Source organism: Lontra canadensis, unplaced genomic scaffold (assembly GCF_010015895.1).
Source record: "Lontra canadensis isolate GAN:19392208 unplaced genomic scaffold, GSC_riverotter_1.0 scaffold47, whole genome shotgun sequence".
NCBI lineage: Eukaryota > Metazoa > Chordata > Mammalia > Carnivora > Mustelidae > Lontra > Lontra canadensis.
Window position 1 is genome coordinate 10,775,230 of NW_022631041.1, and position 16,930 is coordinate 10,792,159.

Below are 16,930 nucleotides of genomic sequence, written 5' to 3' on the forward strand. Positions count from 1 at the left end.
AAATACTTTCTAGGGGCATCTGGGTGGTTCAGCCTTTAAACATCTGCCTTCAGCTCAGGTCATGATCCTGGGGTCCTGGGATTGATCGGGCTCCCTGCTAGGCAGGAAGCCTGCTTCTCCTTCTCCCATTCCCTGCTTGTATTCCTGCTCTCGCTGTCTGTCAAAAAAAAAAAAAAATAATAATAATAATAAAATCTTTAAGGAAAAAAAAAAGACTTTCTATAGTCACAGAAATGTAGATGTTTGATACTGGTAGTGGGATAAACAATAAACCAATGGACTAGAGAGCCCATGAAACAAAATCCACACATATATGGAAACATATATGACAAGTGGAAGGGTAGATCAACAGGGAATAGATAACCATTCACTAATGGATTTTGGACAACTGGTTGTATCCATGTTTTTCTTTTTAAAGTGATTTTTTTTCATTATATCAAACCATCTACATACACACATACAAGGTAGACAGAGTAAAGAGTTAAATGTGAAAAACAAAGCTTTACTACTGTATCTTAAAAATCATGAATGAGTATTGAATTTTATCAAATATTTTTTCTAAATGTATAAAATAATCAGTTATTTTCACTTTATTCTTTTAATGCATTGAATTACAATGATAGATTTATTCATGCCAAACTATTCTTTCATTTCCAAATAAATTAAAAAAAAAGCTTTACTTACAACTTTTAGAATGTAGAATATCTTTATTAAGGATATCTTAAAATACAAAAATCACAAAACACACAGAGAAAAGCTAATAAATTTGACACTCAACTTAAAAATTTCTGCCTAAATATATATCCTAATTCTAATCAAACATTTAGACCTAACTTCCAGTTCATAGGAAATAGAAGAGTTAGAAGACACCATGAAGTTACCACCAATAATTCCCCAAATCTGAAACATTCTGTGAAATATTCTGGCCTAAACTATTCAAAAAGTCAATGTCATTAAAAAAAAAAAAAAAAAGGTGGGATGGATAGGTAAGAAATTCTTCTAGATTAAGAAAACAAAATGACAAGAACAACATGCAAGGCCTGGACCTTGAGTTTGGGTTTAAAAACAAAATCAACACCTAAAAATGACATTCCTGAGACAATCAGGGAAATTCAAATATTGACTATGTGTTATATATTATGGGATTATTGTTACTTTGTTAAGTGATCTCTATGCCTAGTGTCGGGCTGCAACTCCTGACCCTGATATGGAGCTGCATGCTGTATCAACGGAGCTAGCCAGGCACCCTTATTATTAATTGTCTCAAGTGTGATAATAATATTGTGGTTAAACAGGATGCTTGCATTTTAGGAAAGCATGGTGAAATACTGAAAAGTGAAAGGTCATGATTATTTTCAATTTACTTACAAACCGTTCAACAACAAAGAGTTATTGACTGCTAAATCTGGATGGAAGGTATATGGATGTCCACAGTTTTTGGGTTTCTATATATGTATGAAGCTTTTCATATTACAAAGTTGAGGGGAAATTCATAACTTGTGCTCTTCCAAGGGCATCAATAGGAAGGTGAAAAAATTAGCCACAAACTGAGAGAATATGTTCATAACATCTCATGGTAATAATGGATTAGTATCCACAGTCCATAAAATTCTGTAAGAAGAAGACAGTAACTTCACATAAAACAGGCAAAAGACATGTAAAACTTTTCAGAGGGAGCCATCAGGAATTAATAAAACACATATGAAAAAAATGCTCAACCTTGTTAGCATTTAGGAAATGCAAATTTAAATACTGAGATTTCCACTTGGGCCAAAAAGAAAGTGACAGGACCAGGATTTACCTTCCCCATTTTAAACAACTAAAAACCTGTACAAAGTATATACTACATAGTTTTTCAGACACTGGACAGCAGCCAGTGCAGGACAGTGATTCTTGAGAGAAGGAAAACAAACAAGAAAGCGACAATTGCCTAAGCTGATATGCAATTTCCACACTGTAGGACTATGACAGGGATGTGATTAGAAAGAGCCTGGGAGTCTCCAGGAAGAGGAGAGTTGGCGGAGGCAAGATGAAGTTTGTAGGGCAGAATACTGGAAAAAGGAGGGAACTACAGAGGGAAGAGTTCCAGATCTGAGAGGGTTTGCCCGAGTCTTCAGCTGAATATTCATTGGTGTATACACACGAGGAAACCACCCAAAGGTGGGAAAGAACCACCAGGAGAGAGTAGGCAGCACAACCTGGGAGTTCATATAGGGCTCAAAATAGTTCTTGTTCCCAATAGCCAGAGAGGGAAATCTCCGAAGAGACTTAGCAAAGGGGAGATTATTCAGAAGGGTATTACCTCAGTAGTGGGCCACATTAGCCCGAAAAGCTCTTCTGGTTCTACCTCATCACACTTAAAAGCAAGCTATAAAAGGATCAGACTGTTTGCAAGTAACTTAATTATGTTCCAGAGAAAGCTCAACATATTTAAAGGAACACAAAAACTCTAGTATGCAGCAATGTAAAATCTAAACATTACCAGGCATGCAAAGTAAATCACAACTTAATAATGGGTGGGGAAAAAAAAATCAACCAACAGAGACAGACCGGAAGTGATACAGATGACAGAATGGTCAAATACATTAGAACAGCTATTATTAATGTACTCCAGGTGTTAAAAAAAATGGAGGAAAGCATGAGCCTGTTAAGGAAAAGCACGGAGGATATAAAAAAGACCCAAATGGAACTTCTAAAATTAAAATATTGTATCTAAGGTGAAAAATACACTGGATGGGATTAACAGAAGATCAGATACTTCAGGAGAAAAGATGAATGAACTTGAGGACACAGCCATGGAAACTATTCAATTTCTGAAATAGGAGAAAAAGACTTCACCCAAATGCGGCATCAGTATAATGTGTGACAACCTCAGATGGCCTAACATACAAGTCACTGGAGTCCTGGGAGAGGAGTGAGAGGAGGGGAGGGACAGAAAAAAGTAACTAAATAAATAATACCCACAGCATTTCCAAATTTGGTGAAAATCATAAACCTGTAGGTAAACAGCCCCAGCAGAAGAAACATGAAAAACTATACCAAGCACATCATAATCAAATTGCACAATAGCAGTGATAAAATGTTAAAAGCAGCTGGCAGTGGTGGGGGGAGGGTGGAAAAAAGCAGCCAGAGAAAAATAACGAGTTACATATAGAAGAACAAATATAAGAATAATAGTAATCTCCTTGCTGGAAACCACAAGAAGCTACCACTAAGCATTCACTACACTGGTGAAATTTAAGATTGAAACTAAGAAGTGTTCAAGATGGTGTAAAACGAAGGTAACTCACATAGCGCTGGTCTGGGCATAAACTGGTTCAGCCACTGCAGAATATAATTTGGCATTATCTTGTAAAGATGAAGATATCCACACCATATGAGCGAGCAATATCACTCCTGGACACAGAATGTTAACAGCAGCACTGTTTGCAACAGCAAAACCAAAAACAAACCAACAACTCCAAATGTTCATTAACAGAAGAGTGGGAGAGTTGTGGTCTATTCATATGATGCAATAAAGCAATAAAAATGAATGATTCTCTAAAGAAATACTAAGTTGAAAAAGCAAGTCATAGAAGTAAACATACATTATGCCACATATAAAATTCAAAAACATACAAAATTTAACATTTTATTTTTTAATACATACATTGTTGTAAAACTGTAACAAGCAAGAGAATGACAAATACAAAATTCAGAATAATCATCACTTGAGGAGAGAGCACAAAGAGGGTTTCTAAAATGCAGGTGATCTTCTATTTCTTAAGCTGGCTCATGGGCACACAAATACTATTCTTTATACCTTATATATACATGTCTGTGAATTTTTAAGTATGAAATACTTCATTTAAAAAAAGAAGAGTGGGAAATGTGAAAGACTTTAAAAATGAAGACTACTGTTTATGAATAACAATAAAATTACTGTAAAAAAGTATACCCCAAAAAATGTTCAGTTCTTTATAGTCTTTCTGTGCCCTATACAATCAGTATCAATTGAAAAGGGCCATAACCCTAGGATGAAAAAAAAATAATGAGCAGAGTCTTTAAGGGCTTTGACACAAAATCTGAATATCTGAGGCTCTACATTAGACAACAGTAAATACATTAGCCACTCATGTCTGATTCTTCATTTTTCATCTGTACTTAGATTTTTCTTTATCTTTGGATTTCTTGGGACTCCTACTTCGGTCTCTCTTTTTACTCCGTTCTCTTTCATAGGGGTCGGTCTGGTATTTGGATTTGTGACTATTACTGTAGTGGCCGTCCCTTTCTCGAGATCGGCTACGACTTCGGTTTTGAGGTCGGTCTCTCTTTTCACTCTTTTGTTTCTCCCAACAGCTTTCTTCTTCTTCATAGTGACCAAACCCCATCTCCCTGTAGATATCCTGTCAAAGGAATGGAGAGAGAGTTACAAGTGAATCCGTAAAATAATCATTTTGTAGGTAGTCAATTAATAAAACTCAGAAAGTCTACCATACCAAGCAGCTGTAACAGCTCAAATTTGAACATTACCGCTAATGCTGAGAATCTTCTAAATTAGCAAAAATAACTCAGAAAGACTTAATCATTTTTCTTATCAATCTCATTGCTTTCTATCTACTACTTCAGCTGAACTGAAGGATCAGATCCCAAAACAAAGAACTGAAATCACCCAACTGAAATCAGAACAAGTGTTTAGAGAAAATCACAATACCAAGAATTCTGGCTGTGGCTAGTCACCTTTCTACCTCCCCCTTCTCTACTCCCCAACTGATCTGCAATGGAATTACTAAAACTCCCATAAAAACCCTAAAAAGAAGACATTTAAATAACAGCCAGAAGAGGTTTTAGACAAGTCAATCAGTCTAAAAAGAAGACAGATACTGCATACTTTGGTCTGAGTGATTATTTTTTATTTTTTTTATTTTTATTTTTTTAAGATTTTATTTATTTATTTGACACAGAGAGATCACAAGTAGGCAGAGAGGCAGGCAGAGAGAGAGAGGGGGAAGCAGGCTCCCTGCTGAGCAGAGAGCCTGATGTGGGACTCGATTCCAGGACCCTGAGATCATGACCTGAGCTGAAGACAGAGGCTTAACCAACTGAGCCACCCAGGCGCCTGAGTGATTATTTTTAAAGTGTTTATTTTTTAATAGCTTCTCTCCAAATCTTCAATATATTTCCCTTGTTTACATTAGGCTGATATATGTGTTTTACTAAAATCATTTCTTGGGATGCCTGGGTGGCCCAGTCAGTTAAGCATCAGACTCTTGATTTTGACTCAAGTCCCGATGTCATGAGTCAGGAGACGGAGACTGGTGTCAGGCTCCACCCTCAGAGAGGAGTCTTCTTGAGAGTTTCTCCCGCTGTCCCTCCCTGCTCACATGCATGCACTCTCTCTCTAATAAATAAGTCTTAAATAAATAAACAAATAAATAAAATCCTTTATTTACATATAAAAATGAGTTAAGAAACAATGGGCCAACAGAGTAGATACATTAAATTCTTTTTTTTTTTTCTTTTTTAGAGGGGGAGAGAGAGACAGAGACAGAGAGAGGAGAGGGGCAGAGGGAGAGAATCTTAAGCAGGTGAGCCACCTAGTGCCCCTACATTCTATTCTTACTAAGTAACAGTAATAATTTTCCTATATGAAGAGAGCTAGTTACAACAATTCTATTTCTCTTTGTATTCTATCCCTAATTAAAATGAGTATCTCAGGGGAGCCTGAGTGGCTGAGTCTTTTGAGCATCTGACTATTGATCTCAGCTCAGGTCTTGATCTCAGGGTCGTGAGTTCAAGCCCCACCTTGGCTCCACTCTGGGCATGGAGCCTACTTTAAAAAAATAAATAAAATAAAATGAGAATCTCAGCAAGTGGCTGAAATCTAAAAAGAGACCAGAGCCAATGCTCTTTCAAGAGACAGTTCATAAAATTCAACTTCCTTAAAAGATTTCTCTCAGAGGAAAGCAAAATCCTAAGGATTGAGTTCCCAAGGGTCCCAACTCTATCACCACAGACATTATTATAGTAGATGTAAATGTCAAGGTTTCAAATCTAGAGTGATGAATACCCACTGTTAATAACTGGGTTTTAAGGATTCATAATTATTCATAATTATCCCATGCATTGTCTAGATACTGTACCTTACACTTGGCATGGAGACTGCAGCACGTGAAAATAGATCTAACAGGATTGTTATAATCAGTGTTTGTGGAATACAACTTTATAAGCCATTTCATGATTTCCTGCACAATCCCAATAGTTCTTTTCACTCTATAAAGTCCCAGAGGAATGGTTTAACTCTTTAACAACTACTTTCGAGCAATATATGACAGCCCTAGATAAAAGAATTTTTTGTGCTTCCTTTAACATACACAAAGTGTAAATATCTATGTACTATTCTCTCTGTCTACTTAAGTCCTGTATTAGATGAGGTAACAAACTTCTAAAATGGAGAGACGGCTAACCGATACAGAACTATAAAATTTTCAGTAATTATACAAATAGGCACTTAAGTGCTTTGAGTGTTTAAAATACAACAGAAAGAGATAAAAGATTATACAGTACTTAATTCTCTGAAAAACTTGATGAAACTGAAAATCTGAAATGCACTGAAACCTTAAAACCTCTCCTACTAGGGGCACCTGGGTGGCTCAGTTGTTACGCGTCTGCCTTCTGCTCAGGTCATGATTCCAGCGTCCTGGGATCGAGTCCCACATTGGGCTCCCTGCTAAGCAGGAAGCCTGCTCCTCTTTATCCTACTCCCTCTGCTTGTGTTCCCTCTCCCTGTCAAATAAATAAAATCTTTAAAAAAAAAAAAAAAAGCCTTTCCTACTTGGAGTATTTTTCGAAGCTACACACTTTAAAGTTTGGCAGTTCTAGGTTCAAAACAGTCTTTGTTATTTAAGAGAAGTGTCAAACAAGAAATAATCTTGAGATTGGATTTACCAGGGAAGGTTTCATAGAGAAGTTGGTTGGGACTTGAGATTAACCTCAAAGAATGAGTGGGTTTGGCTGTGGATTGGCTGCAAGAAGGCTAATGCATGGAGTGGAAGTGAAAACTAAAAAGGAAGAATCAGCACCATGTGCACGAAGGGGAAAAGGTCAGGAGGCTGGATGAAGCCATATTAGAATAGACCTTTAAGTGTGTGCTAGCACAGTGCTAAGTATTTCTGGAATACAATATTACCCTCATTCTAGAAAATAAGGAAAGTGAGACTCAAGAGATCTATACAGGGTGGAGAAAATTTAACTGATCAGTGACTTGACATACAAAATTGAAAAGGGGGTGGTAGAGAATAATGAAAAACCCCATACCTGACTGAATCAATATAATGTTAAAGTTCTAGCTCTCTCATTAAACTATAAAAGGCCACAGGCCTGTGGGGTCAAAATCTTTACATCTAAGGGAAAGGCAATGAATTAGATGAGCTGTCAGCCCTCTCCAGTACAGACTTTAAAAAATTCTATCATTTTATACCCTTAAGTCGTAAGACAAAATGACAAAACTAGTATGTGGCTAAAAAGGAAAGAAAGAAACACCACAAAATAGCCAATTTATTTATTTTTTTAAGTGGCCAATTTAAAGCAATCACCTTAACCTATCCAGTGATTTCATGTAAAGCAGTCCAAAAAAAATCTAAACTAAAAACTATCCTTGCTCAGGTCTCTAGGACTAAATCAAAGATTTAGTTAAGTCTAAATCACTAAAATAACATTAACTGATTAAAATGACAGCAAAAACAGAGTCCCCAGTTATAAGAAAATAACCACTTATGAAAGCCACAGAGGAGAACTGACAACCAGGATGCATCCTCTCTACCAGGCAACCCACAGCCCAAAACTCACTTCCCGAAACTCCAGTAAAACCCAAACCTCAACAACATAGTAACCTAACCATCTCTGGAATTAAGACACGAGGTGGAAAAATTAAACAGAGAAGTTTTCAAATTGAACAGTGAGGCTGTCAATCAATAAAAAACAAAGAATTTGAAGAAATAAGTTAAAACATTCTTAGGAAACTAGGCTCACCAAGCAAAATACCAACAAACAGGAAAATCTGAGTTACACTTGAGCATGACCTAGTACTGAAAATTCCCTTTAAAGATTATATTTTTGAGACTGAAATCAAAAGGATAAAAATCAGAATAATAAGACAAAAAAATGGGCCCACTAAAATCTTAAATACAGATGCTATTTCATTGGGAAGAAAAAGAAAATTAGTGTACTTGTATTATTAAATCAAAGTACAAAACAAAACACATTTGCTTTGAGGGGAGAAATAAGTTAAGAGATGATTATTTGGAACTTAACAATTTTATAAGTGCCAAATAATTTAATATTATTTTTTTAAATTCTAACATTGCCCCCCAAAACTACTTAATGGCTTTTACTCCATGCCAAAAAAGAAAAATATTTTCTATTGTAAAGTTTTAAGTAATCAAACAGCAGGATAAGAAAGATGTACAAAAAGAAGGGGGAAACACACACTTAAAATGCAGCCAGATTTTGGATTTTTTAGACCTCTGGTTATTTCAAACACACCAATATGTATCTCACACCTAAATTCACTGAAAATTCTATGTACAAGTACAGGATGAGAAGCCGTAGCTAAAAGCAACAGGCAGCATGGTGGTCGGGGGTGATGCAGAGGGTGGAGATAAGGAATTCTAGTGGAAAACGTGCTAAATATTCACAGAAATGTGATGTAGCCACCATTTCAAAAGACTGGGGTGGTCTTAGCCTAAACTAATACAGTACAAAAATTAAGAGGGAGACATGCTAGTTAGATCACACTGGAATATTACACTAGGAGACAAATTTTATTAGGATAGCAACAGAATTTAGGAGAGAAAACTGCCAGAATGTACTCAAGGTCAGAGCAGCAGCAGAGTGGCTAGGAGTGCAAGTCTGGATTTACACTGTGGCTCTGCTACTCATCAGCTCTGAAAAACGAGGGCAAGTCACTTAAACTCTTCAGTTTTCACCCTCTCGTAAAATGGGGGAAATCGTATCCACCTCACATTGTCAAGCACACAGATGCCACTAGCTGTCACTGAGGCATGTGCGTCTTAGTTGGGAGAACTGAGTAACAGAGGAAAGGTGTAACTTACACGCTTACGGCGGCGCATTAAAGATGGGACTCTTTAAATAGCAAAAAGGCGGGGCACCTGGGTGGCTCAGTGGGTTAAAGCCTCTGCCTTCGGTTCGGGTCATGATCCCAGTGTCCTGGGATCGAGCCCTGCATCAGGCTCTCTGCTCAGCAGGGAGCCTGCTTCCCCCTCTCTCTCTGCCTGCCTCTCTGCCTACCTGTGAGCGCTATCTGTCAAATAAATAAATAAAATCTTTTTTAAAAAAGAAAAATAAACAAATAGCAAAAAGACTATGGAAAAAGGTCCACAGGCTAACACCAAGGAGTAGGAATACATGCTATCTAGAATAGAGGAAACTAAGAATATATATAAAATGCAAATCAGCTGAAATTTTTTAAAAGTGAAGAACAATCCATGAAGCACACTGGGCGGTTACCTTGGGGGGGCAGAAGAAGTGGGGGGCAGGGACAGAATCTAGGTTCTCTGCACATACCACTTCGTAGATTGTACTTTGAAAGCATACAACAAATTTTTAAAACTACAAAACACAAAATATTATTTAAAGCAATCCCTAAATATTGAAAAGAAACAAATTAATTTATGAGTCCAGTGAATGGCCTTACCACAGAAACTATTCTGACTTAAAACACAGTAATTTGTAACAGTAAAATAACAGCCAGTGTAGAAAATGTGTGCACATCATACTTCTTCACTTAATCTTAACAACATACCTGTGAGGTAAATATAATCTCAATTTCACATAGGAGGCAGCTCAGAAAACTAGTTAGCTTGTTGAGGCCACATCAATGGCTAGTGGTGCAGAAACTTTACACCTCGCTTCTCTGGAGCCAATCCTGCATTTTGCCAACCATACTACATCTCTCCTTCTCGGGGTCTTTGCTTGATGGGCCATTCCCCCATCTTGAATTTTCTCCCTCTCACCTCTGCCTACTAAAATCTCTTTACCCACCACACCTAGCTCAAAAGTCCTCCCGTGGTAACACAAAAGCAAAGAGCTATCATGTAATTTGCTTTTCATTTAATGGAGAGCCAAAACACAGGCTAGAAATGACTTCTCCCTAAAGTCAATTTTCTTTGAGGAATTATTAGTAATATGGTCTTTGAAAATGTATTGTTAGGGCACCTGGGTGGCTAAATCGGTCAACAGTCTGACTTCAACTTCTGCTCAAGTCCTATGTCAGGGTCCTGGGATTAAGCCCCCTGTCAGGCTCCGAGCTCAGTGGGGAGTCTGCTTGTCTCTTTTCCCTCCCCCTGTTTGTGATGGTCCTCTCTCTCTCTCTCTCTCTCTCACACACACACACACACAAATAAAAACATCTTTAAAAATAAAACATGTGGGGCGCCTGGGTGGCTCAGTGGGTTAAGCCTCTGCCTTTGGCTCAGGTCATGATCTCAGGGTCCTGGGATCAAGTCCTGCATCGAGCTCTCTGCTCAGCGGGGAGCTTGCTTCCTCCCCGCCACCTCTGCCTGCTTGTAATCTCTCTCTCTGTCCAATAAATAAATAAAAATCTTAAAAAAAAAAAAAAGTATTGTTCAAAAATACATTTGGGATGATCAAGTTAATTATGAGTACTCTTTTTATTTCAGATACACAATATGGAAGGGCATAAATGTTTCACAGGTCTTAAAACTTCAAGAGCAGGGCTCCTGAGGAGCTGAGTCAGTTAAGTGTCTGCCTTTGGCTCAGGTCATAATCCCAAGGTTCTGGGATCGAGCCCCGCCATCAGGCTCCCTGCTCAGCAGCGGTGTCTGCTTCTCCCCCTGCCCCTGCTCATGCTCTCACTTTCTCTTTTTCAAATAAATAAGTAAAAATCTTGGGGCGCCTGGGTGGTTCAGTTGGTTAACCGACTGCCTTTGGCTCAGGTCATGATCTCAGGGTCCTGGGATCGAGGCCTATATTGGGCTCCCCTGCTCTGCGGGGAGCCTGCTTCTCCCTTTCCTTCTGCCTGACACTCCCCCTGCTTGTGCACTCTCTCTCTCTAATAAATAAGTAAAATCTTAAAAAAACAAATAAATGGGGACACCTGGGTGGCTCAGTGGGTTAAAGCCTCTGCCTTCGGCTCAGTTCTGGGATGGAGCCCTGCATCGGGCTCTCTGCTCAGCAGGGAGCCTGCTTCCCTTCCTCTCTCTCTGCCTGCCTCTTGGCCTACTTGTGATCTCTGTCTGCCAAATAAATAAATAAAATCTTTTTTAAAAAAATTAATAAATAAATGAAAATAAGTATCTTTTAAAAAATAAAAATAATAAAAAATAAAGTAAAAAAAAACTTCAAGAGCTATAAGCACTATCCATAACACTAGGTGATAAGTTAAAATGACAAATGAGCACTTTTTCAGCACAACCACACTTGCTTCTGATGGGATTAAGTGTCCACAGGTTCAGAAATCACTCATTTCACAATATGGAACTGAATGATATATATTAAGTTACTCTGAAGACAATCTTTTACCATTTGTGATCTATATTCTTGAACACTCAAGTCCCTTACCCCAGAGAAACCATTCTATGTACTAGAGTTAGGAACATAACCACCCTGTTCAGAACTATATCCGCACCCCCTATATTATGCCACTAAGAAATAATTTACAGAGGGATGAAATATTTCTCTCTCTCCAGCTAAGGCTGGACATTACAAGTACCTGGTTGGTATTTCTGATTGGCATGTAGTCCTCATCTTCTTTTTCTTCAGAGCAGTGACGAGTTTTCTTCTTGTGTTTTTTACTTGTGTGTGAATGACTTGATTTTGAATCTTCTGCTTGCTCATCTAGCACAAGATCATATTTTGCACTGCAGCAACTAGTTAAGGACAGACATGAGAACTGACACTGATAATACAACAAAATGTAAGAATCTGGTAAATGAAGGAGGCCATGAGGCTAAAGGTAATTTTTTAAAGCAAAAAGCACCTCACAGGGGCGCCTGGGTGGCTCAGTGGGTTAAGCCTCTGCCTTCGGCTCAGGTCATGATCCCAGGGTCCTGGGATCGAGCCCCACATTGGGCTCTCTGCTCAGCGGGAAGCCTGCTTTCTCCTCTCTCTCTGCCTGCTTCTCTGCCTACTTGTAATCTCTGTCTGTCAAATAAATAAATAAATAAATAAATCTTTAAAAAAAAAAAAAAAAGCACCTCACAAGCATAGAACTTATTTCTGAAACAAAACTACTTCATATTTTCTTTCAGGAAAAATGGAAAGGACCCTGTCCTGAAGTAAACAATTAACAATTGGCAAGTGAGTGGGGAAAAAAAAAAACAAAACAGGGGGCAAAGAAACCTGTATTCACAAACGAAAATTTAAGCAGCCATAAAGAATAAGGAAACTTATTTGTCAATAATGAAAAAAACTTAAACTTAGAAAATGAGGTACATGTTTCACTGGAAAAAGTTAAGATATTATAAACCCCAATGATAGAGGAGCTACAGGAGATAAAAGACATTCATGTGACCCCTCTTTTCAAGTATTAATTAGTTCAATTCTATAGGAGAAAATTTAGCAAGGCCTCACAACAGCCATATTTAAATTGAAGGAAGAATTTATAAAAGGTTAAAGTAAGTTAAATAAAGGTATACATAACAATTACTTTTTATAACAGAAACTGAGAGTAACAAAAGCCTAGTAATAAAGACATTCTTAAATATACTGTAGAACTTCAACAAGATATATTATTACAAAGAAGTTATTAGCAATGATAAATGAATGTTACAAAAACACCCAGAAAAGTGACTACGAAAAATTAAAAGTGGAAAAAGCTTGAAATAAAAATTATCTATACCATATGGTAATCGTAACTTTACAAAACATAAAAGATCAAGATTTGAAAGAAACAATGAGAAAACTATCATTTGTCTAGGTAAACTGTGAGTGGATTTTTTTTTCTTAGTTGAAGTGTAGCTGACATACAATATTGTGTTAGTTTCAGGTATACAACACAGTGACTCCACATTTACAGACGTGAGTAAATCCTGTCTTAACTTCATATAAATGTGTTATTTTTTAAGGATTTTTTAATTTTTTATTTGACAGACAGAGATCACAAGTAGGCAGAGAGGCAGGCAGAGAGAGAGGGGGAAGCAGGCTCCCCGCTGAGCAGAGCCCGATGCGGGGCTCGATCCCAGGACCCTGAGATCATGACCTGAGCTGAAGGCAGAGGCTTAACCCACTCAGCCACCCAGAAGCCCACACATAAATGTGTTATAAAAGTTATGGTAATGTGTTTTAATTCAGTAATGGTAATGTAATTTAATTCTAATATACTATTATGTTTTGGAATAAGAAAAAATATAAAACTGCTGCACTCTCTGTTGAAAATAATCTCAAATTCTAAAATAGTATCTGAGGAAGGCTGACAAGGGCCAGAATAGCAGTTTTCAAAAAAAACAGCTTCGGAGGAAGCCCAACATGCGAGCTGTTTTAGAGGCATGTGCAACTAGAGGAATGGCAGACACTCAGGACTAGCGTTGTTGGATCTGTTTTAACAACGCCTAAGCCCTATGCCTTCCTCTGGGGCATCTCACTTCTACATAACATTGAACAGGCTTGGCTTTTCACAAGATGACTAAAGACAGCCAGTCAGCCTGCACCATATCCTATTCCTACTTCATTATCTCTAACTTCTTTTCTCCTTTATATTACATTACACTGCTTCCAGAGTAGCTTCTGGAGCCTGTCCTTTTCAGGTACGTATCCAAAAGCCCTTGCCCAGGATCTCACTTCCTGTGCTGCTGTACACATGCAGCTCCTTCTGTCCAAAATCCATTTAGTGCATCACAGCCAGCATTTTGTAATAAGGTAGAATAGAAAACAGAGTACATGGCACCTAATAAAAATACCATGGCATTTCTGTTTCAATTATGTGTGCATGTGAATGGCTATAACCTGCTTCCCTCTCTCTCTGCCTGCCTCTCTGCTTACTTGTGATCTCTGCCTGTCAAATAAATAAAATCTTTTTTTTTAAAGATTTTATTTATTTATTTGACAATGATCACAAGTAGGCAGAGAGGCAAGCACCAGAGAGAGGAGGAAGCAGTCTCCCTGCCAAGCAGAGAGCCCGATGTGTGGCTTGATCCCAGGACCCTGAGATCATGACCTGAGCTGAAGGCAGAGGCTTCAATCCACTGAGCCACACAGGCGCCCCAAATAAATAAAATCTTTAAAAAAAAAAAAAAATCCAGTTGCTCAGTCCTTTTCACATGCTGAAAACCACATGGGGCTAGTAGCTACACTGGAGGGTAATATTTTCCACCACTGTAGAAAGTTCTAGTGGACAGTACTGGGCTACAGATTTATTCTCAAATTTATGCCTGGTTTCTTTAACTTTCAGTAATCTATCACCTTGAATTTAAAACATTTTATGACTACATATTCATTCTTTTCAGCCTGAACTACTTACCTCTATGAGAGAAAAGACAAAAGACATCGCCTTGTATTTTACACTTGATGCCTTGTGTTCCTTTTATTTGCCCTACACATCTGCCAGCTGCAGCTATTAATGGTTAGCTTAAATTTATTTTTTTTTACAGATTTTATTTATTTATTTGACATACAGAGAGAGAGACACTGAGAGCGAACACACGCAGGGGGAGTGGTGAGAGAGGGAGAATCAGGCTCCCCGCTGAACAGAGACCCAGATACAGGGCTCCATCCCAGGACCCTGGGATCATGACCTGAGCCGAAGGCAGCAGGTTAACGACTGAGCCACCCAGGCACCCCAGTGGCTAGCCTAAATTTAATTTCAAAGATTTGTTAAATAAATCTCAAGTGTATTCTATACAGGCCTTTTATAATTTTAATATTTCAATCACATCCGCCCTAATGTTCATCTTTTTAGACTAAATCTTTGTTTACTGTTTGGTGTGCCTGCATGAGAAAGCTTCCTCCTCATGTCAGTACAATTCAGACTTTATCCACCTCTTATGCCTTACAATGCTTTATGCATTATAGACAGTCAACACATTTTTTAAAATGAGTATATAATAAATCAACCTGATATTCATCTTTCCTTGATGAATACTTGGAAAAGAAATGTCTAAGACAGTGTGGGAAAAGAGAATCCCTAAAACACCAACAGAAATTAGGAAACAAAGAAACCATTTACCAGAAAGAATCACAAAATCATCACTTTCGCAATGTGTAGAGTGATCGATTTATAATGAGAGTATCAATGAACAAATTAAAATGACATAATGTAAATAGTATGTTTCATTGATTTTTACTTGTCTCAACCTAAAGGTTGGAAGAACCTAAATTAAATGGTCAAGTCAATGGATTTTTTTAATCCTATAAAAACCAACTCTTGCATACAAAATGAGCCCAATAAATATTCGTTGCTGTACTGACAATGTACTAAGCAGAAAGAAGCAACCTAATCATGTAAGAGAACAACAGGATTTTATTAATCTACATATTCACCATCTCCAAAGAAGCTAAATATTATGCAAAAGGTTAACACCAAGAATTTAGCGTACCTATATGAAGAAAATTTCTGAGTATGAGAAATTTAAAACATTACAATTATATACAAAATATGAATCTTACCTAAGATTTCAGGATAAGTGTTAATCTTAACCTAAGAGTAAGGAGGGAAAAGAATTAGGCCAGAGATTTTTTTCAACCCTAACCTTCTTCATACATTAGAGAATACACCAGAGAAAGAAAAGTATATGTAAGATGGTGAAAAAGGACTACAATAATCTAAATGATGTCTTCACAAACCACCAGATTTAGAAAACTTGTCTTCTATAGACTGTGACTTTCTTAACATATTACACAGTACTCTACTGTGTAGATGTACAGAGTAGATGGTCTATCCACAGCAACCAATTGGTTCTTGTAAAGGATACTCCTGCTTGGGCTTTACTTTATCTTTCAAAACTAAATTAGACGGTTTATCCTGTTCTTTTTCATACTCCTTGAAATCACTCTTGGTATATTTCCCACCTATTTATTAAAAAAAAAGAAAAAGAAAAAAGACTTAGTAAGAAAACTCAACTAATTTATTGAAGAACAAAAACTAATTTGTAAGACATATAATATATCAGCTATTTTGTAAGTGGCATATATATTGGCAGGCAGAAAAAGGCTGAGAAGAAAACAAAAGAATAGTAATTCATTCTCCATTACTATTTTAAATGAAATCAGATACCCATTTTGCTAAGTAGCTATACATTGCCACCTAACGATGTGTGTGAGTATTACAACATCAAACTTTAAAATTCTCAATTACAAAGTGAATACATTCACTGGGAAATAACGCAGTATTTAAGTAGCGCCATTAACTCCATAAGAAATTTAGGTCCAAAGGAAACTGAGGGCTTGAGACTGGAGTCTGAGATCTGAGAGGCTTAGAAGTTTGGAATAAGTGAGGCTTTAAACTTCTCTGATCTGTCATAAGATACATGGACCAAAATCTCAACAGAGCACCAAGCAGATAGCATGACATCAGGAATGTACATAGACGTTCACTAAAGGGTGTGAAAAGGGAGCGTCCCTCCCAAGTGCCAAAAATGAAATCAACAATCCCTTCAGAAAAACAGGACCTACTGTTATGTCTTGACTGGCCTTCACTGGCAGGGCCAGGAAAAAGCATCCTATGCAGCCCCTCTACTCCCAAGTTGAAAAATATATGTATAAAGTATACATACTTCCTTTTTTAAAAGAAAAAGCTATAAATATACATAAAACCTACATGGGAATAAAAATATGAAATAAGAGGAAATTCTAACATAAAGTAAATATATATATATGTATGTTCAAAGGATATATGTGGAAAATAATACAAGAACAGATAAGAGCAGTTACTCTGGGAAGGGGAATTGGAAAGATGAAGGGCAGGAGTGGAAGGGAG

At 37.4% G+C, this 16,930-nt stretch overlaps 1 protein-coding gene across 1 annotated transcript in view; it reads right to left on the reverse strand.

Annotated features, from left to right (window-relative positions):
- Positions 1 to 3,605: 3,605 nt before the first annotated feature.
- The window catches only part of PPIL4 (peptidylprolyl isomerase like 4), a 33,505-nt gene continuing 20,180 nt past the window's right edge, over positions 3,606 to 16,930 (reverse strand). The window contains exons 11-13 of the mRNA XM_032873154.1: positions 15,927 to 16,023; positions 11,732 to 11,879; positions 3,606 to 4,385 (exon numbers count right to left, since the gene is read on the reverse strand). Coding sequence (XP_032729045.1) covers positions 4,134 to 4,385; positions 11,732 to 11,879; positions 15,927 to 16,023 — 497 coding nt within the window. The 3' untranslated portion in view covers positions 3,606 to 4,133. The remainder of the gene's footprint in view (positions 4,386 to 11,731; positions 11,880 to 15,926; positions 16,024 to 16,930) is intronic.